General features: G+C 44.2%; 3 protein-coding genes across 3 annotated transcripts; 2 read left to right on the top strand and 1 right to left on the bottom strand.

Annotated features, from left to right (window-relative positions):
• Positions 1 to 839: 839 nt before the first annotated feature.
• On the top strand, positions 840 to 11,255 carry capn9 (calpain 9; the record flags this gene model as incomplete). Its single annotated transcript, XM_084466211.1, has 20 exons — positions 840 to 1,043; positions 2,243 to 2,312; positions 3,264 to 3,382; positions 3,792 to 3,925; positions 4,472 to 4,640; positions 5,112 to 5,195; positions 5,516 to 5,601; positions 5,897 to 5,971; positions 6,187 to 6,347; positions 6,837 to 6,994; positions 7,360 to 7,568; positions 8,028 to 8,064; positions 8,156 to 8,236; positions 8,644 to 8,701; positions 8,805 to 8,869; positions 9,326 to 9,394; positions 9,831 to 9,909; positions 10,630 to 10,746; positions 10,957 to 11,015; positions 11,229 to 11,255. The coding sequence occupies 20 exons, from the start codon at positions 840 to 842 to the stop codon at positions 11,253 to 11,255; spliced, it is 2,061 nt and encodes a 686-aa protein (XP_084322337.1).
• Positions 11,256 to 12,398: 1,143 nt separating this feature from the next.
• ltv1 (LTV1 ribosome biogenesis factor) lies at positions 12,399 to 20,966 on the top strand. Its single transcript, XM_084466161.1, has 11 exons — positions 12,399 to 12,554; positions 12,991 to 13,122; positions 15,029 to 15,283; positions 15,957 to 16,044; positions 16,309 to 16,432; positions 16,912 to 17,122; positions 17,883 to 18,010; positions 18,292 to 18,431; positions 18,826 to 18,878; positions 19,685 to 19,885; positions 20,580 to 20,966. The coding sequence occupies exons 1-11, from the start codon at positions 12,552 to 12,554 to the stop codon at positions 20,691 to 20,693; spliced, it is 1,449 nt and encodes a 482-aa protein (XP_084322287.1). The 5' UTR covers positions 12,399 to 12,551; the 3' UTR covers positions 20,694 to 20,966.
• Positions 20,967 to 21,503: 537 nt separating this feature from the next.
• ifngr1 (interferon gamma receptor 1) lies at positions 21,504 to 25,080 on the bottom strand (the record flags this gene model as incomplete). Its single annotated transcript, XM_084465389.1, has 7 exons — positions 21,504 to 21,866; positions 22,282 to 22,406; positions 22,750 to 22,858; positions 23,450 to 23,595; positions 23,836 to 24,029; positions 24,235 to 24,355; positions 25,002 to 25,080. 7 exons carry the CDS (start codon positions 25,078 to 25,080, stop codon positions 21,504 to 21,506), a joined length of 1,137 nt encoding a protein of 378 aa, XP_084321515.1.
• Between the last annotated feature and the right edge of the window lie 1,594 nt (positions 25,081 to 26,674).

The following is a 26,674-nucleotide window of genomic DNA, read 5'->3' on the forward strand; positions in this document are numbered from 1 at the left end:
CCCAGTGTTGTCCGGTTGTTCAACGTGGTCTGAGCTGTGGGGTGACTAAGCCAAACCTGGCCTTCTGCTTGCATTCTGCTGTCAACACATCCGGCCATTCCACAGTAAAAGTCCTCCAACTAGTTAATGTAGTTTATATATTTATAATGACAATGAGAAAGGTAATGTCTGGGTTATGATAGATCCTCAAGTTTGTCTCTCTGGGCTGGATGAAGAAAATTAATATTTTGTTGACAAAAGCTGTTGGTGGGATGGTGAAAGCCAATCTTAATACTGTAGAGGATTACATTTTCTCAGCCCTGTAGTGATATTCTTTATCAGGACAAAGTGGTATCAAGCAACTTGCGTGCACAAGTTAATTCTGTGTCAGCTTAATATTTGAAGGGTAAATATCTATATCTGACCCTGTTCATATTACATAAGACTCTGCTAGCATCGAATTATATGACAAGGAATATTTGCCATATTTTGTCAAGTGTAGGGTATGTAGGGTTAAGGTGACTTCAGATTTCCCCTTAGTGAAAATACTTGAATGAGTTGCACCTTTGAGCCGAGCCCAGTGAGGGAGAGCTTTGGCGAGGGAGTGTCAGAGAGGGCGAGAGACATCAAGAGCGAGGGAGAGAGAGGGCTGGCAGGTCGCGGGATAAGCTAAAGGGGCGTGACGCTGCTGCTCCACCTTGGGAAAGGAGACCAAACCAGTTTGGCCTGGAGGGTGTGTCACAACCAGACTGGCTGGTCCCTCCATCACAGCCTGACACACAAATACACATACCAGAACACCGGGCTGACTGTCACACCTGAGCAGGTGAGCGCCACACTACTGCTCTCCCCGAGACACCATGCCCATCCAGTCCTCCCTCTCTGGCCAGCGGGCAAAACCCGTCGCCATTGACACGCAGAACGACGGACGCTCCTTCAATGAGATCCGCCAGGACTGCCTCCAGAGGAAGGTCCTGTTCGAGGACCCAGACTTCCCCGCCGATGACGCCGCGCTCTTCTACAGCCAGAGCCCCCCCCTCGCGTTTGAATGGAAGCGCCCTGGGGTACGTGTGTGTGTGTCTACACAGACTTATGGTGTGAGATGTGGACTACAAGGGACCTGTGTCTGTGTTCATACAGTGTGTGAGAGGTCTAGTTCTGTACAGTCATGTCTAGTGTGTAGATGGTCCATGGTGACTTCAGGGGGTCATCCAGGCTGCGGCTCCCATTACAGGGAGCCCATCCAGGGGGCAGGCCCTGCTGTGTGTGGGGGTCTCTGTTTCCCATGCAGGTGTTGTTTGGCATCACTGATTACCAGCTGACTACTATTATTATAACACAGTCGTTATATAAAAAACAAAACGTAACCTTCCAACAAAAAGTCGTTTCCGAAACTAAACCGAGCCAAAGGAGATGGGCTGTTCAGTTGTAGATGTCGGCTCCCTGTCAGCTCATAGGAGCACCGTTGGGGAGCTGGATGGATTAGTGATCAGATGTCTTCGAGATATTGCTGCAATGAACCTGTTCCAATGCTGAGGAAGCCAAGCGTAGTCATAACGATAATTATGTTGAGGGGTTTAAAGCATAATGCAGGGAGGCTATGCATTATTAAGTCGTTGTTGAAGGCTGTCTATTGACCTTTTTATGGGGTGTTGTAGTTGTAGGCTGGTGTACTCAGCTTTCTATTGACTTAGTTTGGATGACTGCTTGTCTAAATATGCTTTCATAGAGGGCAATAGACGTTAATCAACATATTATTTGAACGTATGAATTGCAATATAGACACAAGCTTTGGAAGTTGTGGTGGAAATTCGCCTACAGTCTGTAATCATCCATCGCAAGGTGTATTTTCAGAGCTCTACAGATGTGAGTGGGTTTTAATCCTTGTTTTTCATTTAATTAATTCCTAGTTTACATTAACAGAACAGTGACATCAGCCTCATTGTTCTAAATAGCACCTAGTTTATGATTGCAAACCCTCACTAGGTGCTCAACCTGCCCCTTGTGAATAAACTAAAGAGACACACAAAAGAGCTGCCCGTTGGTAGTCATTACTACAGCATTGCATCCTTGGGCGTTTCTTAGGAGTGGATACCGTAGGTGCCTAAGTCCGTTGTGCATTGATGGTGAATGTGTCTGGAATGTGAACACACCTAGTAAAGACATAGTTTCTGGGTTGTTATTCTTTTCCCTCAGATGACGAAACCAACCAGTTCACCCTGTGTTTGTATCTGTTGCCTCCCCCTCCCTCTTGCCCCTGCAGGAGCTGTGTGATAACCCCAGGTTTGTGGTGGGCGACGCAAACAGGACCGACATTTGTCAAGGGCAGCTGGGTACGTGAAGTTATGAGGGAAATATTATATGTTGTGAATGCATCCACTTTGCCTGTCAGACTCGGGCAAGGCAATTAATTAATTTCACTTACAGAGGCAAACCTTGCCTCTGTAAGTGATTATGGATTCATTCAATTCATGAATGTGTCCTCATTCTACAGGTTTTATTGTGTGTCAGTGGGGTTCCAGCAGTGCACATCAATGCATCATTTTGGTGGTGGTTCAAGCCCTTAACATATGTCCCATCTAAGAACTAATCTTGGTGACATTCTCTCTCTATAGGAGGGTTCCACATGATGTCACACACATTCCAAGCCACCATCTTGGTGCTTTATCAGAATTACATTTAGGACATACACAACTGGTTTTTGGTTGTTCTAGAATGTTTGGTCAAGAAGGGTTCGCCGTGCTTGAACTTCTTTCATGGAACTTAAGGTCACATGATTGATAGCCTCCTGCTGTGTAAACTTCGGTGCTTTATTACTGGACTGTTTTATCTAGTTTACCGTAGTTAGAATTGTATCACAAAACACTACTTCACTGGCCTTGGTTCCCTAAACATTGAACCCAGTTTCATGTTTACTTTTAGGCCTTAGAAGCCCAGTCTTAATTTGACAAATGCACACATCTGCATTAATTCTTTGAGTGAGTCAGCTCAGAGATGCACAGCAGCCTGGGAAAGGGCCACACTGTATTCGTTGTCTGTATTCTGCACTTGAATTTCATCACTGATCATGATGCAAATTCTGTCCTTTTGGTGATGAGTAAAGCTGTCGTTTTATCCTGTACTGGGGGGTGGGGGGGGGGGGGGGGTACATGCATATAGACTTTATAATGGTATGGTTGTCTCGTTGTCCAAGTGACTGGCTCACAAACTATGGCACTTGTGACGCTGTACAATTTCCTGAACAAATCAGATAATAGTGTCTTATATCAAATGTTGCGCCACAGGGGACTGCTGGCTACTGGCAGCTACCGCCTCCCTGACCCTCAAAAAGAACAACCTGGCACGGGTGGTCCCTCGCGACCAGGAATTTGATCACACCTATGCTGGCATCTTCCACTTCCAGGTATGTGTGCTCCGTGAGTGGTAGAACCGGTCGGGCAACCTGTAAGGTGGATCATGCGTTTGTCACCCCGTCCAGTCCACGATCCACCCCTACCAGTCCCTGACCTGACCCTCCCAGTCCCTGACCCGACCCTCCCAGTCCCTGATACGACCCTCCCAGTCCCTGATACGACCCTCCCAGTCCCTGATACGACCCTCCCAGTCCCTGATCTAAACCCTAATCTCAGTTTTAACCTTTTAACCTTAACTCGGGAAAAAAAACACAACGCAAATGTGAAATTCTAATTTTAAAATTCTCAGAATCTCGAATCACCCTAAAAAAACAATCATCAAAAACAACACTATCATTTTATCTGCCAAGGACAGGACACGGGCCCTAAACCGATTGTGTGGTCATCATGTGTCCGTAGTTCTGGCAGCACAACAAGTGGCTGGATGTGGTGGTGGACGACCGGCTCCCCACTGTCCGCAACAAGCTGGTCATGCTGCACTCTGCCTCAAACAACGAGTTCTGGAGCGCCCTGCTGGAGAAGGCCTACGCCAAGTAGGTCCTACCGCCATCACTGCTCACTCATGTAGCGCACGATTTTACCCAGAGAGACATACAGTGAGTGTGCTGAAACGGCTCTTTAAGGAGCGAGGTAGTAGTGAGTTGGTATCATGCTCTAGGATGCTTACTGGTTAGGCTGTGGACACCGGGGATCAAAAAGAGAAGCGTTCAGCCTCTTCAGGGAAGAGCGTTCAGGGAGTCAAACCCTTAGATCACTGATAGACTCTCCTCGCTCCTCAGTGTTTGCGTCAAATCAGGAGAAGCCAAACCCCAGGGACTGCACAATCACTGTTTCCCCATTGGCTGGAATTGGTGTTGCCAGCGTGACATCAACTGACACTAATTTATAATTCTTGTATACCATTAGTAAAGCTTATTCTAACAAAGTAAAATCTAAATGTTTCCTTTGAAATAGTCGATAACATGTACAAATGATGTCCTTTTTCTGTCCACCGAGTCAACAATAACTTCCTGCCCACTTCCAGCCAACCCTCCAAGCGTTTGAATCTGAATCTCCTGACCTCATTCTGAATCCCCCAGACTTCACGGCAGCTACGAGTCTCTGAAGGGAGGCAGCACCATGGAGGCCATGGAGGACTTCACCGGCGGCGTGGGCGAGATGTACGAGACCAAGAGCGCTCCAAACAACCTCTTCAGCATCATGAAGAAAGCTCTGGACAGGAGCTCCATGCTGGGCTGCTCCATCGACGTAAGGACATCCCCTAGCGCCACCACCAACCCCACCACCACCACCACCTCCGCACCATCACTAAGGCAGCAGATGATAGTAGAATAGAAGAGACTAGAGTAGAAGTGTGGCCAGATGAGAAGAGATGTACATTTAATTAATTTGGAAATACACAGTATGAAATATGGAAAGGAAAAGTTCACTCTGTTTATGAGCTTAACTATGAGCCTTCTTTGAGCTATGGGTTACCGATATTTAACTTACAACCTGTTGAAGAAGCCACACGCAATAAGGAGCTCACCGCTGAGGTTTTTGACCAATCAGGTCGGACGGTGACCAATGACTTCCAAGCTTCTAAACGTAGTCCTCCTCACTTATATATAATGACCATATAAAAACATCTCAGAGTGACTATAGGCTGAGACACGGTCTAATGGGAGTCTTGGGGGCGGGGAATAAAATGTGTTTTGGCTTCTCCCACACCATCTGCAGATCAGCAGTTCTGCCGAATCAGAGGCCCAGACAGCCAGCGGCCTGGTGAAAGGCCACGCCTACTCCATCACTGGCCTGGAGGAGGTGAGGACCCGAGACAGACCAGTCTGATTCTGGAAACATGCATTTATATACAGGCCCTTTACATTTTAAACCTTACACTCATGGGAATAGCTTGCATAAATGCTTATACTTGATTTCTATACAATAGGCTGTCCTTTCACTATTCTTAGCTTTTCAACTGTTTCTACTGTTGTTGTATCCATTAAATGTCATGTTTTACATACAGAGGTAGTCCTATTTGGATGATTTACATTTTCATTGATGTCAGAGGCAGGGAGTTATTGTCACCGTGCACTAAATGGTCATTACCATGGCCTGGGGCGCCCCCTATCGCCATGCAGGTGAACTGCAGGGGACGGAAGGTTCAGCTCATCCGGATCAGAAACCCGTGGGGAACGGTGGAGTGGAACGGGCCCTGGGGCGACAGGTAAGAGAAAGAAGAGAGGGGAAATACGCTTTACAAGTTTGAATAAAATCTTATTGTTATTTTAAAAATAACTAATGAACTAACGCAGTTTAAAACAGGGTTGAAAGGGAAAGAAATTGTCTGAACAAAAACTGATTGTGTTCAAACAAAGATACCTAAAAATAAATGAAAGAAATTACAATACTTATTATAAAAAGTAATCTGGGTTCCGAGATGAATCATCATAAATAATCCAACATCATGTTTATCTTATAGTTGACACATTAATTTACCGCTTGTGTCGCTCCTCTTGCAGCTCCAGGGAGTGGAGTCAGGTGGACCAGGCAGATAAAGATCGCATCCTGAAACACTCAGATGACGGGGAATTCTGGTTAGTTCTTCCGATACATGGACCTCATAAATCATGTTATTCAGGACGTGTGTAGAGACGCTGATCATTTTCTCCAATAACTGGACCTCATAAGACCTCAGTGGTGTAGGAACCGTTATGCACAGGAATTCACTTGTAAGAACACATGAACAGAACCGGTCAACGTGTATGGTTGGCGCGTGTGAATGACTGGACGACGGTGTTTCCACCGGCAGGATGGAGTTCGAGGACTTCAAGAGCAACTACGACAAGGTGGAGATCTGCAACCTCACCCCGGACTCCCTGGTGGAGGACACGCCGCACCACTGGGAGGTCAGCTGGTTCGAGGGGAACTGGATCCGCGGCTCCACCGCTGGAGGCTGCCGCAACTTCATCGGTGAGCCCACGTGGTGAAACCGGTTCTTTTAAGCTTCGTGTTGAGAATTAATTTAGTTTGATGTTTTGATAATGTTTATACAGTTTTGCCTGATAACAATCGGGATTCAGAAAAAGCAAGAAAAAAATCCATCCTTTGTACCGGATAGGCCTTAGTCATTTGGGAGTGGTGCATCTTTGCACTTTTTTCACCACTATATACTATATACTAGTTTACTATTACCATTACTAGTATTATTATTTATTAATTCTATAATGTTTATGGGCTTGTTATGCCTTTGAGGAAATTACAGTGAAGACCGCTGGGAGAGTGGGTTCAGAGAAAGGGAAATTACATGAAGGACCTCAGATGGGAATCAAACCTGCGGTCAAGTAGTTTTCCCTACGTGTTTATCACCTTAGCGAATACTAGATTACTGCTCTGCTAGCCGGCCTTCTGAGCAGCTTGTCCCCTGGCTGACCCCGTGGTGCTGTGACCTCCGACCCTCAGACACCTTCTGGACCAACCCACAGTTCAAGCTGATGCTGGAGGACACGGACGACGATGACGACGTCTGCAGCGTGGTTATTGCCCTCATGCAGAAGAACCGGCGCCAGCTCAGGAAGGAAGGGATGGACATGGAGACCATCGGGTTTGCCGTGTACGAGGTGTGTGAGAGAGAGAGAGAGAGAGAAAGAGAGAGAGAGAGCAGGAGGGAGGGAGAGAGGGAGAGAGAGAGAGAGAGAGAGAGAGAGAGAGAGAGAGAGAGAGAGAGAGAGAGAGGTTCTGTTTGCCACAGATTTTTATTATAATGTACCTCTGCACAGGCCGTCTTACCTTCTTTCTTTTACCTTCTTCTTAAATGTATTTAGAATGTGATTCCTGCCTTTGTGTTACAAGTTGTTAAGTTAGTAAGTTTGTTACTCCTCCTCCACCTCCCCTTTCCCCTCCTGCACCTCCACCTCCTACTCCACTTTCCCCCCCTCATTCTCCCCCACCTCCTCCTCCTCCACCCATCCCTCTGTCCCTCCAGGCCCCAGACGACGTGGACCAACTTGGGAAGGACTTCTTCCGTTACAACGCCTCCAAGGCCCGGAGCCGGACCTACATCAACGTGCGCGAGGTGTCGGAGCGCTTCACCCTCCCACCTGGGAAGTACCTAGTGGTGCCCACCACCTTCCAGCCGCACCACGAGGCGGACTTCCTCATCCGCGTCTTCTCTGAGAAGAAGGCCGCGGCGCTGTGAGTTCGCTCCCTCAGTTTGGTTAAGCTAGGACGTCAGCTAGCCTCATTTAGCATCAAGGAATAAGATGTGGATAAGATCCCACTTTATTTATCTTAGTTGAGTGAATCTCACCTCAAAGAGGCCGTGGTTTCTTTGCTTGCAGGAATTCTTAGTCAAAACAAACAACGAAACATGACGCCACAAAACCACTTTTCATATCTGCGTACCCCCCCTGATCTTCCCTTCCCATATCACCACATCACAATCACCCATTGTCCACCTTATTTTAACTGTTATTTTTTTCTATTTATATTGTTTGTTTCTGTTTTGATTGTATGTATGTTTTATACGGCGTCCTTGAGAGATTTGAAAGGCGCCTTCAAAATAAAATGTATTATTATTATTATTATTATTAAAATAGGATTTACAAGTCAAAGATGTGTCACTCACCAATGACCTTTGACCTCTTTTCACAGGGAGATGGGGACCGCAGTTGATGCTGACCTGCCTGATGTGAGTCTGTCTGTCTGTCTGTCTGGTTGGGATCTGTCTGTCTGTCTCATGTGTTTGTTCTTGATCTGTATATCCATGTCCTCCTCTTCAGCCCCCCATGCCCAGCTCCCCAGAGGAGGAGACGGAGGAGGAGAAGGGTTTGAGGAGACTGTTCGACCAGCTGGCCGGCTCGGTACGGCCGCACAACCACTCACTACCTCATCACCGAGTCTGTAGAAGCCCTGACAATACAGTCTCACCACTACCTCATCACCGAGTCTGTAGAAGCCCTGACAATGAAATTAAGAATCATCACATTTTTGTCACCTTGAAAAAAATCAACCTTACAAATTGGATCTGCACAATGTCACACATTATCCTCCTTTCACATTAAATGACAATACTAGTAGCACTGAAGTCAAAATATTGACCTGGAAGGGAGCTCAGATTTGAATTCAAGTCAAATCCTTATTCAAAATCAAATTCAAATTCATATTTAAATCCAAATCATATTCGTATTCTGATTTGAAATCTAAATTTAATTATTTGGAATCATGTTTCTTTATCCCGGATCTAATTCTGGTTCTGTTGTGTCTCCAGGACCATGCCATCTCAGCCAAGGAGCTGCAGCAGATGCTCAACGGCGTCCTGAGCCGAAGTGAGTCGATGTGTTCCGACTCCTGCCAGCCGGCTCCTCAGGGGCCCCGCTGGAGTACCGTTGGAGAACACAGTTTTATTAATACGTATGTTTGTGTTCTCAGGAAAAGAGGTCAAGTTTGACGGTCTGACGCTCAACACCTGCCACAGCATCATCAACCTGATGGACGTATCCTTATCTACTGTACTGTCTTACAGTGCATATTAATACAGTGCAGTCCAATGCAGTACAGTATAGCATAGTACAGTATATTATAGTGAAATTAACCTGATGGTCGTATCCTTATCTACAGTACTGTCTTACAATAATTAAAATACAGTATAGTACATTACAATTTAGTATAATTAACATGATGGACATATCCTTATCTACAATACAGTAGACTACTGTCCTACAATAGAGTAATATAGTAATATAGAGCAATACAGTAGAGTAGAGTAGAGTAATATTGCAGTCAGTACCAATTGGAGAGTTAGTTTAGCAGTGTTCTAGTGTTCTGTCGTGTGTGTGTGTGTGTGTGTGTGTGTGTGTGTGTGTGTGTGTGTGTGTGTGTGTGAGTGTGTGTGTGTGTGTGTGTTTTCCTCTGTCGTGTGTGTGTGTGTGGACCTTAACAGAGAGCTCCAGGTGGACAGCACTGGCAAGCTGGAGTTCCAGGAGTTCAAAGTGTTCTGGGAGAAGATGAAGAAGTGGATTGTATGTATTCATTGAACCACCAGTGTTCATATATAAAACAGCATTGTAGAATACTGGGTTCTGATTGGTCAATAAAGCTCCAAGGGTGTATATTATTGTTCTTTAACGTGACACCTCTCCCTGTTAACAATTCCAAATCAATGTGCTACAAATCCAACATTTACAACGGCCAAATATAACTATCCATGTTAGCTTGATAACGCAAAAAATATATGCTCAAAGCAACGCAGACGAATATTTTCATTTTAGCTTATAAGTTGATAAAAAACCAAAGCCAATGTTTATGTTTGTGTGTTGTGGTTCCAGTTGTTCATGTTTGTGTGTTGATGTTCCAGATGTTCATGTTTGTGTGGTTCCAGATGCTCATGTTTGTGTGGTTCCAGATGCTCATGTTTGTGTGGTTCCAGATGCTCATGTTTGTGTGTTGCGGTTCCAGATGCTGTTCTTGTCGTTCGACACGGACCGCTCCGGGAAGATGTCCTCCTATGAGCTCCGTATCGCTCTGAAGGCCGCAGGTCAGAGGTCATTCTATATGTACAGTTGTTACAGTGCTTTTGTAACTCATTGGGACATAGTTTGAACTTCCTGAATACATTAATTACAATGATTCACTTCAATTTAGTTTAGGTTATTAGTACTGTATAATACGTGTAATAATAATTAAGACAGGGTAAGATGTTCTTTGTTAATCCCAGACAGGTGAAAGTACAGAACAGTTATTTGGGAGATTTCAATGGGAGTAAAATCAACCCAAAGTGAAACTTTGAGTGTGTGAAATATACAAATATACAATATGTGAAAGCTAAACATAAATATAACTCTTTGCATTTACCTTGGTTTAGTATAGTTGATATAGTAGGGAGCCTAGATTATCCTAAAGAGCAGTGTTTTTTTTTACCTGTGGGATGTAGCAGGGGACCAAACGTGTCATGAGACGATGGCCACAAACAATAGTTTTTGACAAAAATATACAAACTGTGGTGGCAGTTTTATTGGATCATTAGTGTGTTAGAAGGCTTGAAGAAGAAAAGATACTGTCTTTTGATGAATAACATAGATCGAGAAATTACAATGTAAAACCTGTTTGGTGGGTCTCGGGCCAAATGTATCTTCACACCGCAGGTGGGTCGCTTTGGCATGAAACAGTTTGGGAACCCCTGGTATAGAGGGCCCCTGTCACTAAATAATAAGGATCTGGCCAGAGCATTCAGCACCTCTGTTGTATATCCTCCCAGGCATGCAGCTGAACAACAAACTCCTGCAGCTTCTGGGGCTGAGGTTTGCAGATGAAAACTTCGACATCGACTTTGACGACTACCTGACGTGCATCGTTCGCCTTGAGAACATGTTCAGTGAGTTTAAGCGCTGATGAGACAAAGTCTAGGGGGTAAAAAGTATGTTTGCTGCAATGTGACACATAGTGATGTGTGTGGCTGTTTGACTGTAGTGATTGTGTTCGACATTAGTGACTGTTTGTTGCGATGTGAATAGTGGTGTTTAAAGATAGTGTCTGGGTGTGACTGTAGTGACAGGGTTTGACTATAGAAACTTGTCGGTTGCAGGAGTTTTCCAGGCTTTGGACACGAGGAAGAGTGGGAAGGTGAACATGAACATAATGCAGGTAAACATGAATCTTTTATGTCTATTTCTAATGACTTATTGATACAACTGATTGGTTGAAATGTACCCTCAGGCGACCTTGTGTGTTTGTCAGTTTCCGGCACAACTTGTATCTAGCTTTTGTGACCCCATTTTGAACATTTGGATTTATGTTTGGTGTATCATGTTTGTTGTATCATGTGTGGTGGATCATGTTTGTGTGTTTCCCATTCAGTTCTTGATGATGTCCATGAACGTCTGAGGGATCTACTGAACACTTTATACCAGAAGCTATGAAGAACAAAAACCCACCGATGGTGCTGGAGTGCAATATGGGACATATGTGAACCATGAGCAATAAACATGAAGCTATATTGAATGTGCTCATGTTTCTCTGGGGTCTTTTCATAATTAGGACTGTCTTTCGGTTTCCTTTTTTTCTATTTTTTACAAATACTTTAATATACAATGGGGTTAATGATGAATCTGATGGGTCTTATCGGACGGAGATGGCTTTGCTTCCGTTGTGCTTTATAAGAATGAACCAATAAAGAAGTTTAACAAAAAACATTAAACAATTTTTCTTGAGTGTGACCAACTTGATCTAAATAAAATGAAACATAGATAAATAGATGGATAGATCAACTTTTTGGTCATTTACAATAATTCATTGTTTACAACTGTACAAAATATAGTTACTCACAGACCAAGGTGCAACAATTAGATATTACAAAGATGGTAGATTACACATATAATTACAAATATCTAGTTTAGGCGCTGGCACAACATGCATGAGAGAAATTTAGAAAGGAGACTCTTAAAGTGATATATAGGGCAGAAAGAATTACTGCACTGTAGTTCATACGGCATTGATAATCTATGATATATATATAAAACATACAAATATAGATTTATAAATAACGTAAACAAAACAATAAACAACAGTAAGAATATAATTATAGTGTATTATGAATAAAGAATAGTAATAAGAAATATATATATATATATATAATATATACAGAATGTGACTAATGAAATAATACACACACACACACACACACTAAGATATATAAAAATGAAAATTATTATTTATAGTCACATTTTACAGTTGAGCAAAATAATGATTTAACAAATCAAAATAGTATCTACTAATACATCGTCAATTGATTAGTAATGTCTAGTTACACATCGACTGTACCAACAACGAAACAAAAGAGGGGGAAACGGTATTATTTTCCAAATTACTTTTTAAAATATTACTACGTGGATTACTAAGTTATTGGCTTTTACTTACTTACTTTTACTTTACTTTTTACTTGTATATCTTGTGTGTCCAAACAACCCACTAAACTAAATGTGTGGACGTCCCCCGTAATGGTAGAATGGTTCTTTCCCGTAATGGCCGTCCCAGCATGGCGGAGAGGAATCTAACGTGGATAAATAACATTGATGCTTTCCTCTTTTAACGCCCATCTTTGTTAACGATTGCCACGGTTTTGGTTATTTAAAATCTTTACACTAACTTACTGAACAAAACCACCACACATCCTGCGTAACAATGGTAAGTTTTCCTTTACAATGTTCTTAAAGTCGTTTCCTTTTTCGTAAACAACATCTAGCAGACGACGATCTTGTATACCAATAAAGAGATGGATTATATATATAAATACATATTGTTAGTCCAGCAGTGTTCGTCGACCTGTCATCAATATAGTCCGCGTTTATCAACCTTAATGTCCATTATTAGTATGTAATTCTTTACGGACGCATGAGGACAGGATGGCTACCCTGTATAAAGCGTGATCTATAGAATAGATCATATTTTATACCGGTTAGCATTCTAGTCAATGTTTTGTATATAGAAGGTTAATTGATATAGCTTATATTCCATACTTAATTTACGAGCCAATCAATTTGTTCTGTCCATACACAGTAGTTGTCCACGAGACAATTTCTTCGGGACTTGACAAAGGGTTGTCATCTCTTTCCTTCTCCAGCCTCACAAGAAGAAGAAGTCGTTCATCGAGAAGAAGGCTGCGGTGACCTTTCACCTCGTCCACAGGAGTCAGAGGGATCCGTTGGCAGCAGACGAAAAGGCACCGCAACATGTCCTCCTGCCCGTCAACAAGGTACGGAGCATCGTCTGCATCGACTAGTGATGCCTCACAGAGTGAACTGGGTGTTCGCTGCCAGACTCACCTGAGCATGGGCGTCACCATAATATAATTGGGGGGGGGGACACATCCCCCCCACCCTTGAAAAAAAGTCATTTCGACCCCCCCACATTTGCCATCAAAGATATTAGTGCATGACTGGTCTACTAGTCCAGCGTTCTTTCCATCGCTTCACAATCAAATCCGTTCCACTTTATCAGTAGGGGTGTCGTGCCAGAAGTTGATTTTTGCCAGAAACTGATTTCCGGTCCGCTGATTTTTACATTGTAATGGCCCTTTACACATTATTCAAGCACTGGTTGACATCAAATCTTGTCAGTATTACTTTGCTGAGTGATATCAAGCCATTTTGAGGCAGAAACACAACTTTAACAGACAGTGCGCGCTCCCGCGGACCGGAAATCAGTTTCTGGCAAAAATCAACTTCTGGCACGACGTGCCAGAAGTTGATTTTTGCCAGAAACTGATTTCCGGTCCGCTGATTTTTACATTGTAATGGCCCTGTAATGGCCCTTTACACATTATTCAAGCACTGGTTGACATCAAATCTTGTCAGTATTACTTTGCTGAGTGATATCAAGCCATTTTGAGGCAGAAACACAACTTTAACAGACCGTGCGCGCTCCCGCGGACCGGAAATCAGTTTCTGGCAAAAATCAACTTCTGGCACGACAGGGGGAATACCCACATAAATAGAAATCCACTCCGCGTTTTTCTGTTTTTTTAACACACAACGCAGCATCACGCACGCATTCAAAACACGCACCGAACCCGACTGAAGCAAGCTGTTGTTGAGAGTCGGATCAACGACAGCGACACGAGATGGACATAAGGACTTTTTTTTTCGAAGAGGAAAGTAAAGTAAAGTAAAGTTGCCCAAGTTTTCCATTGAGTGGCCAAACAGCTAAATTGCATTCTTCCATGACCAAACACAGCCAGCTTTTCTGATAAGAATGTTAGCACCCTCATGAGACATTCTCTGGCATTAGCAATATTCAAAGTCACAAAGATCAAATCTTCGTGCCTAATAGCCTACTTTGTTGTATAAAAAACCTAGCCTATATATCATCAAGACATGTAAACGTTTTCAATGGCTGTTAAAAAAAAAATATATATATATATATATATATATATATAAATAACATAATAGTAGTCAGTAATTGCAGACCATGCCAGCTCCAAGGAAAATCAATGAAGGAGGGAGATCATTTTAAATCTAAAAACATGGTAAAATGAACCAGAATGCGGGAAATTGCATCTACTTCTTTCAATTTTTTTCTGGGGGAGGACCCCCAGACCCCCCGTGAAAATATGTCCCCCCCACTCTCAAATAGCTGATGATGCCCTTGCACCTGAGTGTGTAGTAGTGACAAGTGAACATGACCCCTAATCCTCTAAACATGTTTTGATGCCCATGCTATACCAATTGAGCTACATAGCACCATCATATCCTCACTTCATTATCGCCTGTCAAATTATACTGGTTTATTAAAGGTGCTGTACGTAGGATTTCAGAGCTATTATTTGAGTGTAATTTGCAAGAGGTGGCCAAGCTATCCGTCAGCAACCCATGCTCTGTAAAAATATCTGTTTTGAGGTGAAGGCGCCTGTCTCTTTATGAGACCATTCAGATTTCTGACCTAATGGGGGCATCTCTTCCCTGTTTCTTAAAATCGGGAAATCCATCCCAGGATTTTGTGCATAAAACACAACACTACTCAATGGTGAATAGCAGAGAGGGAGGGGATGTCTTTGTTTAGTTTCTCTTGCTTCTCTTTAGTTCTCTTTACAACTCATCGTACCTACGGCCCCTCTTAATCCTGTTGTATGCGTACTAGAAGAATGATGTCACTGTTCCCAGGTGGAGGCAGAGAAGCAGAAAGCAGAGCAGAGGAACTTTGGGGTGTTCTTCGATGACGACTACGACTACCTCCAGCATCTGAAGGAGTCGGTGCCGACCTTAGAGTGGGTGGCGAATGAATCCGCTAAGTCAGGAAGACGACCTGTTGACCTCAGGGGAAACAGCAAGCAACAAGAGGAAGATGAGGATGAGGAAGATGAGGATGAGGAGGAGGAGGAGGAGGAGGAGAAAGAACCAAAAGGCCCCGCCATTCCTGTAAGTCTGGGAAGATATGGGGGAACCACAAAAATATCTGCCAACCACCATACTAATAGATTGAATAATGTACCACCATTGCCCCACTCTGCCAAGCTGACTTTACCGGGTCACAGGGTGATGATGATTAAACCGGTTTGTTGCAGAGATGGAAGGCATTTTGCAGGCTTGTCAGGTGTTATCTTCTGACACGTCAGACCTCTCCCTGAGTGTGGGTTGAGGGCTGGTTTAACCTGTGGTGCATTGTGTCTGATGCACCACAGGTATGCAGCCTCACCCAGCCCAAAATACTTCAGACTATAGTCAACCACAAACACCCACATATTTATCACAGTAGTTATATACATCACAAATAATCAACTTGTGTGTGTGTACATAACAAATTTCTCCTAAGGGGGATTAATGAAGTTGTATCATATTGTATCGTATTAGCTAATATAGTGCTAACGTATGTTACATGAATTAACCTCCTCGTGTTATGTCGGACTATAACATGTGTTTTTACAAAATCGATCTTATTGCTAATGTATATCATATGAATTGACTACCTTGTGCTATGTCAGACTATACCAGATGTGTTTGTACAATATCCATCTTGGTGCTAATGTATATCACGTGGAATACCTTGTGTGAATGTCAAACTGTAACGTGCGTTGATGTGTTTGGCGGACAGGTGTCTGGTATCAATCTGCCCTCCTCAGTGTTTGCCTCAGAGTTCGAGGAAGAGGTGGGTATGCTGAACAAGGCGGCCCCTATCTACGGTAAGAAGCGAGCGCACAGAATACTTGTCCATAAAGATCTCATATATTACATTTAGTATACATTTTTCCGACTGCACTTAAATGGACGCAGACTCCCCGACTACACGACACATCACAATTTAAGAAACCAGGGATGTATGTTGGTGCTCTGCTTGTACAAGAAGTACAAGAAGGTGTTTTTATTAGTGAGAGTGTCTGAGAGGTCGACTACTGCTTGTGGCTGTCCTGAGACCCGGGGGCTGATGGGTAATGGTGTCTTTACAGGGCCGCGGCTTGACCTGGACCCCGACATCGTGGCGGCCTTGGACGAGGACTTTGACTACGACGACCCCGACAATGTTCTGGACGACGACTTCATCCTGAAGGCCAACGACCCCAGCGGAGTGGAGTAAGAAACTGATTCTGGGCAGATTTTGTAGCTGGCAGTCAGATGTTGTAGTCCATCAGACGGATGTTGATGTTGTAGACGGATGTTGCTGTTGTAGTCCATCAGACGGCTGTTGCAGTCCATCAGACGGATGTTGTAGACAGATGTTGATGTTGCAGACGGATGTTGATGATGTTGATGTTGCAGACAGATGTTATAGACGGATGTTGTTGTTGTAGGATTTTGTAGTCCATCAGACGGATGTTGTAGTCCATCAGACGGATGTTGTGGTCCATAAGGATGTTGTAGTCTATAAGACGGATGTTGTGGTCCATCAGACGGATGTTGTAGTCATCACTGTGTAGCCCCATAGTTTTGGTGCCATGACCCCATTTTAAGGTAAAAAAAATAGTTGTTTCCCCAATTCAACCCTCTTTGCACAAGCAAATAAATCAGTGTTAGTGCTCCCTCTGAACATCTAGATATGTGAATGTTTCCAGAGGGGACGGAGACGACGATGAGTGGGAGGACACAGACTCTGAGGACGGAGATGTTGACTCGGAGGGGGGTCTGTCGGGGGAGCGCCGTGGTCCCGGAGAGTTCCTCTTCATGGACGAGGAGACGAAGAGCCGCTTCACCGAGTACTCACTGACCTCCTCCGTCATGAGACGCAATGAGCAGCTCTCCCTGCTGGATGACCGCTTTGAGAAGGTCTGCACTCACCTCTGAGATCATTCAGGTCTTCACTCACCTCTGAGATCATTCATGTCTTCACTCACCTCTGAGATCACTCATGTCTTCACTCACCTCTGAGATCATCCATGTCTTCACTCACCTCTGAGATCATTCATGTCTTCACTCACCTCTGAGATCATTCATGTCTTCACTCACCTCTGAGATCATTTATGTCTTCACTCACCTCTGAGATCATTCATGTCTTCACTCACCTCTGAGATCATTCATGTCTTCACTCACCTCTGAGATCATTCATGTCTTCACTCACCTCTGAGATCACTCATGTCTTCACTCACCTCTGAGATCATCCATGTCTTCTTTCACATGAGATATTTAAGCAATAGATGACGACAGGCTGTGGTATACGCTCATTATACCACAGTTAAGGGGCGTTGTCCGTCCCGACGCGCAGCGGAGGGGCGGCGACCCCCTTCACTGTATTCATGACTTCAATCACTTGTCTGATACTATTCACGTCTTTAGGGGTTACAGGGTTGGTTAGTTGTCTGCTGTAGACATGAGGCCTGGTGGAATACGGTTGGCTAGAGGTTTGGTTAGTATCTGGGGTTAGTTTCCAATGTGTTCCGGTGTTTAATATTGGCTCAATGATCTCGCTACAATGCACAATATTATGTGTGGGGTGATCTTAGCCGATGACAACTATATTGAGGCTACTTGAGCCTGTGGAGGCCTGCTGGTGTTCCTCCTGACATTGTGTGTGTGTGTGTGTGTGTAGTTTTATGAGCAGTTTGACGACGATGAGATCGGTGCCCTGGACAACACAGAGTTGGAGGGCTACATCGAGCCGGACAGCGCCCGCCTGCAGGACATCGTCAACGAGTACTTCAAACACAAAGAGAAGGAGTAGGTCCAAGAGGCTTTGATCTAGGGAGACATTACCATGACGCAAAATTAATCGATAGTTTCATCGTCAGTCAATATGTCAAGCATTAATTTCTTTATTTGAATCAACATAATCATACTCCGATAATGTCCTGTCGTGTCTTCATCTGTCTGTCTGACTCTGTCTACCTGTCTCTGTGCCTGTCTCTCTGCCTATCTGTCGGTCTGACTGTGTGTGTGCTTGTCCGACTGGCTGTCTATCTCTCTTTCTGACTGACTCTCTACCCGTCTGTCTGTCTCAGGTACCAGAAACCAGATGACCTGGGTCCTAGGGGCCTCCCCTCCCTGAGAGAGGAGGAAGAGGACGACGAAGAGGGGCAGGAGATGGAGACCCTCGTCATCGAAGCCCCCGCCGAGAAGTGGGACTGTGAGACAATCATCAGTGAGTCGGGTTGGCATGGCAACCATGTAAACAATGCCAGAAACCACCAAATATTGGGGTCCCTTGTTTACAGGACCGGGTACAGAAGGAAATGCCTGTTTGATAGAGGTTGGTTACCTCAGCAGCTGGGGATAGGTGATGTTAGAAAACAAAAAACAAGGAAATGGATGATTCTATCATGACATCGGAGGCATCTTTCGACATTTTTAATTTTTCAGTTTCCCTTTACAGTTAAATTAGCTTTACATGATATTTGCAAAAATCATTGAATGTTAACGATAGTAAATTAATTAAATACATTATTCATTAATAACTAAATAGCAAAGTAAGATGATTTCATATAATGGTAATGCATTATGATAACATTTGTATTTGTCTGTATGGTTTCCTCCAGGTACATATTCAAACATATACAACAGACCCAAACTCATCCAAGACCCACCCAGGGTATGTACTGTTCATCTCATGTTAAGGACGCTAGCATTATGCTAGGTTCTGTGGTAACACTGGTGTACTGTTCATCTCATGTATAAGAAGCTAGCATTATGCTAGGTTCTGTTCTTGCACAATGTTAATATACAGTAGAACCTCAGTAGAATAGCATTCTCATAACTGGTGAAACTGGTAAAGCAAGGCATAAACACTGCCAGGAAAGTGGTTGGATTCCCCACTGTATCCAGTGATCCCAAGAGTAGACGGCACTACTGTACACACAATACTGTAAATACTTATGCTTTAATATGGAGTTTACAATTTTTCTTCTATTGTTACTTTATTCATACTTATTATTATTTAAGTTTCTTATTTATTTAGTTTTAAGTCTTATTGTCGGCCGCTGATACGTTTCCCCTGGGCATGAAGACGGCACCCAGCTATCTCTATCCAAGTGACCGTATCAGTGGACTGTAGTAATGCTCATTACCACACTCCACCCAGGAGGGGGCTGCTGCCGCCCCGCTCCACCTAAATGGGGGCTGCCCTCCATCTGGGTGGCTGTTCGAGGCTCCTCCACAACCAGGACACAGGGGGACGGTGTTAAACCGGTTTATTGTAGAAATTGAGGAGACGATACTTGCAGATGGTGATACATGCTGTGCGGTGATGGCAGGTGTGCCACCTGAGCCAGCCCCATCAGTCAGACTCTGGGCCAGGAGAGGCTGCTTGACCCAGCCATCACCCACGAACACACACACACACTCAGAATGACATACAGATGGGTAATGGACGTGTCCCTCCCCCCCCCCCCCCCCTAGACCAAGCCCATCAGGGTGTCTTTGAAGCTGGGCATCCCCCTGGACGTGCTGCCCACCCGGGGCCTCACGGCCCGGCAGACGGAGCGCATGGAGCGCATTAACGACTCGGACCTGCCGCGGGTCTCCACCCAGCAGCGCGCCAAGGAGGAGAGTGCAGAGGAGCGCAAGGCGCGCAAGCAGGCCATCAAGGAGGAGCGCAAGGTGGGTGCAGGTTCCTCTCACGGGTGGAGGATGTTGCACCCCCACTCCTGACTAAACATAGAAAGTGTTTTTAAACCCCCTTGTGAAGAAATGTATGATTATCACAGGCATCTCTTGTTGGGTGTTGACTGTTATTGTGGGGTCTGGGTGTTTTTTATTTTGGAGCACCCATATCTCAGCGGTAGAATGTTATAACGTTTAACATTTCTCTACTATATTTGTATGCCAGAGTTCCCATAGGGGGCGCTATCATTTGTGAAACAAAAAAACTTGTGTACATGCCTTATTTCGCATGCCGAACATTTTTGCTATTTCGACCCACACGGTCTGTGTAGGATTGATTTGTTTATTTTAGACAAATGTGTTCAAAGTGAAAAAAAGTATTGACTTGTTATTTACATCTGTAGTGGAACCCAGATCCAGTGGAGCTATTCAGTTCAGGGGGCGGCATTAGCTCAGGAGGTAGAGCGGGTTGGCTGGTAACCGCAAGGTTGCTGTGGCCCTGCGTGGTTGACTCCGCCGTCGGTGTGTGAATGTGTGCACAAATGGGTGAATGTCAGTCAACACTAAAGCGCTATGGATAAAAGCGCTATATAAATTAGCACCATTTAGTTTAAGACCTACTTTTCTGATGGTCCTTGTAAAAAAAAAAAAAACACGATGTTGATGAATGTGCAATGTTGTGTTTCCACAGGAGAGGAGAACGGAAAAGAAGGCCAACAAGGTGGCCTTCAAGCAGGAGAAGGTCCGACAGGAGAAACAGATCTTGAACGTTCTGACAAACATCCAGGGCATGAAGCTGTCCTAGAGCCAAAGCTGTGCTCTAAAAGACTTCTTTACTCCAACTCCATGTGGTTTCTGCCTGGTCGCTGGCCTGGAGCCCCAGCCGACCAGGAGCCCCAGCCGACCAGAGGATCTGGACAGCCGTGTATTTACGACAAAGGAACACACGCCTCGCGTGACCAAAGCTTAGCTGCTCTCTGGGGTCAAAGGTGACTGTAACACAGGAGTTTCCAGACCATATTTGCCATTTTGGTTCACATAATAAAAGAGCTCTCGTCCAGAGAGATGGCTCCCTTGAGTGAAATCGACTGTTTTATTGAAGCTTTGTGTTGGGAGGGTGAAGACAGAAAAAAGGGCCTTTAAGAAATTACTTTTTATTAGTTACCTTCATAAAAATATACAATGCAACTGTAAAAACACCAGGAAGGTAAAATCATCGCGTCAGGCCTAGACTATCCTGATTAGCTATGCATGACTTCCTGTTTGGTCTACACACCCTACCTTACCTACACTTTAACCCAGGTGGCATTTTGAAACGGCGCTTATCAACAGTACAAAAGGGTGCCATAGGGCTGGCACACCCACTCCAACCCATGGTGGACCATTAACCAGGGAGAGCATAATGTTATAACATTTGTCCAGGCCAGAGAATGTTAATACAAGTGGCCCTCCATGCATGATGGTGTGCTCAAGTCTGCTGTAGTCACGTGTTGGAGAAACACGTTACTTAGCGTTGGTTATACCTGTCCAGCAGGTGTCCACTTACACCCCACATGCCAAGTTTCCAATAAGAGTCCAGATCACAATCCAAAAGGTGCGTGTGTGATGCTCTGTGCTATAGGCCATAGCCCTGAACCATGTCCCCGTCTCCCATGTCAAGGGAAGGGAAATGGGGTCGGTCGTAGTCCGACACAGGTTCGCATTCAACCTCCACCACCTCCTGTTCAGGATCCTCCTCTTCAGAGTCCTTCTTTGACCCCTCGATGCTAGCACAGTACAGTGCACCAGGACAACTGTCCCCAGGACTCTCTGACGATAGGTCAACATACAGTGTTTCCTGGTCACTCGGCTCGGTAAGCCCGTCTGCCGGGTGTGCAGGGTCCAATGGTTTCTGGATAATGACCACTGATGGACTGCTTGGCCCATTGGCCCTGAGGAAACCCGCCCTTTCACTCAGGTTGGACCAAGACCTTGGATCCTAATAAACACATCAAATTACATTTGACTACATACTCATTTTAAAAAAGTATATTCAACTTGCACAGAGAGAGAGAGCTCCCTCATGTTCTCCAATTGAAAGATTGGAGATGAGTAAGTTAGCAGTGACATTGCCACTGATACTCAGGCCATGCCAGTCTCCTGACTTCTTTATTATATATATTCCTTTAGTTTACATGTCTCTCCCCCCCCCCCCCATTGATAATTAACTTTGCCCAATGTTTCCCCTCATGTACATCCATTGTCTCTGTTTAATAAAAGTGCCCTAAAAAAGGAGCATCCCATCAAATGATGGGTTGCTTAATGATTATTCATCAACCCAGTTGAAGAGGGAAGAATGATCTGAGGAATATTGACGTGGTTCAGAAACTGAGTGGGCCACTGTCCTGACTCACCAGGGTTGAGGGTAAAGATGGTGACGTTAGGAAGCAAGCCTTGCTTTTCCACACCATGAAGCCAATGCTGCAGACCACCAGGCTGAAGAACACCAGCAGTAAGGCCAGGAACAGCCAGTAGTGTCCTGCTGCAACGACAAACCAGGATGTACTTATTGGAAGTCACTTTTGATAAAAGCATCTGCTAAATGCCCTAAATGTAAAAGTTGTCTCCGGTTGTTATAAGTCCATCTATCCACTCGTGGAGAGATCACAAGTGGGAGTGTGGACCAATATTTATGCTTACAACCTGGTGTTGTAAAAGTGGTCCTTAAAACACAATGTCTGGGTGGATCCATTAGAAATGGGATGAATGCCTAATGAATGTCATTAGGAAAATAATTAACTTTGGGCTCAGTCCTGACCATCAAAGAGTGCTTGCTGTTCCACACTAGGATTGAACCCAAAATAAGAACTGCTGGATTTTACCTTCCACATCTTTCTGCTGGACACAGATGGGTTCTTTGTGGTTGAAGTTCATCACTAAAAGATCGTTCTTGAGCCCAGCGTTTAACGAGAGGCAGAGTTCCTTCTCTTCCTTTTCGGAATGCAACATGAAATCCAACGTGCACGTTTTCTCGAGTACACGGCACTCACCCTGTTTTGTAAACTGTAAAGAGCACAACGTTAATACTACTGGTACAACAGTACATTAGTACTACCACTGGTCCAAAATTAATACCACTGGCCCAACACTAAATTCATACTACCAATGGTCCAACATGAATACTAATTGCCAGACACTACATTAATACTACTGATCTAACAAAACTTTAATAAAATTGGTCCCAAACAAAATTAGTACTACTGGTCGAACAGTACATTTATACTACTGGTCCAACACTACGTACTGGTACAAACCAATAATACAAATTTTCTAATATTAATACTACCAATCCATCATTAAATTAAACTACAGACAATCCAACACAATGATACCAAATGATTGTCCAATTCTTAACTAATGACGGTCCAACACAACATTAATACTATAGATGATTCAACACCAACACACCAACTGTCCAACATAAATACTTCCGATGGTGCAAAACTAAACAATTGGTCCAACACAACACTAATACTACAAATGGTCCAACACTAGACTGACTGACTTTTTTATTTCTCTTACATTGTGTTCAATGACATCAAAAATCAGCACAAGAGGGTCGGATCGTAGATCTCTGGCCCATCGGAGCTCGTTCATGGGGTTACGGAAGGTAACGGTGGCCACTTCGCCGTTCACAAGCACCTCCACCTGAGGAAGATCCAAAGTGCCTGCAGAGGGAACAAAACCCAAGATGACCACATGACCATTACTTAAGCATCTATTTTTGTTTTCCTTAGCACTACTTTGTATTTTTATTTATTGCATTATATCCTGTGTATTCCACTGCTTCGTTGGATTAATAAAGTTGTATCTATCTATCTATCTATCTAATCCGGCCATGAGATAGATCATTTCTGGCGATGCGGATCAGGAAAGCTTCTGTGGCAAGTCTGAGTGGCAGGACTTACAGAGTATTTGAACCAGACTTTCGTGAAGTTTATTGAATGTGAACTTTGGAGACGCGGTCCTGGTGGATTCCTGGTTGCCGCTGATGGCGGAGACCTCCACCATGTATATATCTCTGGAGCTCGTAAAGGACATCCACACAGTGTCACTCAGGTCGAATTGTCGAGTTGTCACGTTGACCGTAGCCCTGACCTGTCTACACACACACACACACACACACACACACACACACACACACACACACACACACACACACACACACACACACACACACACACATTATTTATTCACTTCAAGGGAAAGTAATCTGGTCAGTTTTCTACATGATTCTCCTTTCAGTCTGCCTGTGAGAGAGAAGGGTTTCAGTGGGACAGGTACGGGGGGGGGGGGGGGGGGGGTACCTGGAGGATAAGCTGATGATGTACACCCTGAAGCAGGGGTCTAGGAGCTGCTGGCTGGACGTCCACGAGACCACCGTCTGGAAGTTGTTGCAGACCACCGACACGTTCACCGGAGCAGGAACTACACACACACACACACACACACACACACACACACACACACACACACACACACACACACACACACACACACACACACACACACCCTCTTCAGGTATGTCCCTATGACTATCCGATATTGCCATAGGCCTTCAAGTTATGGCTGTGTGATCATTGTATTTGGATACATTTTAAATATATTTTAAATACGAGGCCTACATGAATTTGTACTTTCCTACTTTCCTTTCCAACTTCAACTAAGGGGCTTGAGAAAAATGCAATGCTAAATTAGGTTGTGAACAAAAAACAAGCAATAAACACAGGGTTGCTGTGGTGTTGCTAAGGCTATGAAGGGCTTAGATATATTTCACACCTTTGGACAAATCACCAGTAGACCTACAACCTACTACAACACGTCATGATCAGGGTTGAGGTCTAGGATGGACAATTCATCGAATCAAAAATAAATAAAATAAATACGACCTGGCAAGACACCAAACCAAAGACGTCATATTTATATTCACTGATTTAGAAGTTTACCTTTGCACAATCATGGACCCATTAACTTAAAAAGAACATATTATTTAATATTGTATTTTAATTTATCGACCGAATAAATGGTTTAGTTTACTTTGTTTTACAACAGAGCAGGCGTTATAGTCACTTACCAATCGACAAGGCACTTTGGACGCAAGTGACAAGCCAGAAAACACAGGAAATCACTGAACACATGGTCCTGAGCTTCATTGTCTATTGATCATCTGATGTCACTTCTCTTCAGATCGTCCGACACAGGGAGGTTCCGTACAAGAAATTGTCATTATCACTAAGATTTAGTGAAACCGGACAGCACCATTTACTAAATACCAATGAGGCACTTTGACGCTTGTTGACTTTGCCAGTGCGCCTGACGTCACCGCACCCAAAGCAGGTAAAACGCAGATAATCTCCTCCCTCATTCGGCTCTTTGCCCAATGAATGAAAATGATGTAATTTCTACCACCTAGTGACAACACATTGTACTGTATAGGCAATCCTGTAGTGGCTTAGTTGAACGAGACCGAATGCATGTGCACAAAACCTTCGTGAACACTCGTCCATCGGCATTGATTTTATTCGGTCAGTTAATATCGCCCATTGATAAAACAGCCCCACTGAACACCCACACAACAATGACGTAGGCTTACAATAAAACACACATTAATTTCACGTTGATCGGTCAGAGAAGTCAGAAATATGGATCCAGCTCCTATTCTGAAAACTAAGGTTCAGGAGTTAAAACGTGGTGATCAAAGTGAAAATAATGTTAAGTCAATAATGAAATGAATGAAATAAACTCACTGCGGGGAACTACAGAAATATCTGCGATGAACAGGTGTGGTGTGCTCTGATTTGTGTTAACATTGATCGGTAGAAAACAGTCTCAAGTTGGTAAAAAGGTGGAGCTAATGTGCATTTGTATTTAAAAAATCGGCCATTGGACCCGTGGTGCAGGCTGCAGCAGAGCCACATGGACGAAGCTTCACCTTAGCCCAGCTCCACCTCCCTGGACCTATGAGCTCCACCCCTCTTGCGCGCCACCTCCCCTCGATAATGCAAGTCTTGACCTGTCAAGGATAATTCATCACGACTACCGTAATCCGCACCATAGCCTACACTACTTGGAGTGTTGTGGGTTGACACAGAAACACAACACGGGCTGCGGTCTGAATATGGTTATGCTTGCTGGAAATGCCCCACCTTCTTTCTTCGGAAAGGGGAAGTAGTTAGGGAAGTCCTTCTCATACTCTGTTGAAACCTCAGCAATGGACCAACAATATAAGACAAGATATTCCGTGTGTCCCCTTGAGGCAATTGAAACCAAGTCCTGCCATCGATTAAAGCGATAAGTGGGTGAGGGAGAAAATAATTCCTATCAGAATATTACCAGAAGTAGGCTACATTTATTATTATTAAGTAGCCTAGACGTTATTATTGTTTCATTATTTCCACTTATCCTAATACATTTTTTCGACAAATAAACGAATTATCATATTGTTATGGGCCTTTACATACTGGACCTGTCCGGTGAAATGAGAAAGATATCAAGATATTCAGAATGGTGAGATAAAGGGAGAAATACAAATAGGCCTTCATAGTGTTGCCCTATTTCCAGTGGCGGTTTTAGGCACGGGCGAAGCGGGCATTATTTCATGACACATGGGGGGCGGCACGAGCACACAAGAAAAAAAAAATCCGCGCCGGGGCATCTCGTCACCCCCCCCCCCCCATCAACAATTTGGTTGAAGTTGGCAACCCTGTTACATGCGGAACTAAGATCAAACGACAATGAACAGCAGTG

The sequence above is a fragment of the Micromesistius poutassou genome (genome assembly GCF_964030765.1).
Source record: "Micromesistius poutassou genome assembly, chromosome: 3".
In the NCBI taxonomy this organism is placed as follows: domain Eukaryota; kingdom Metazoa; phylum Chordata; class Actinopteri; order Gadiformes; family Gadidae; genus Micromesistius; species Micromesistius poutassou.

Coding starts and splice junctions, on each gene's coding strand:
- ltv1 (XM_084466161.1), top strand. Junction 18,011..18,291: donor TTCAAACACAAAGAGAAGGA/GTAGGTCCAAGA, acceptor TGTCTGTCTCAG/GTACCAGAAACCAGATGACC. Junction 18,432..18,825: donor GGACTGTGAGACAATCATCA/GTGAGTCGGGTT, acceptor GGTTTCCTCCAG/GTACATATTCAAACATATAC.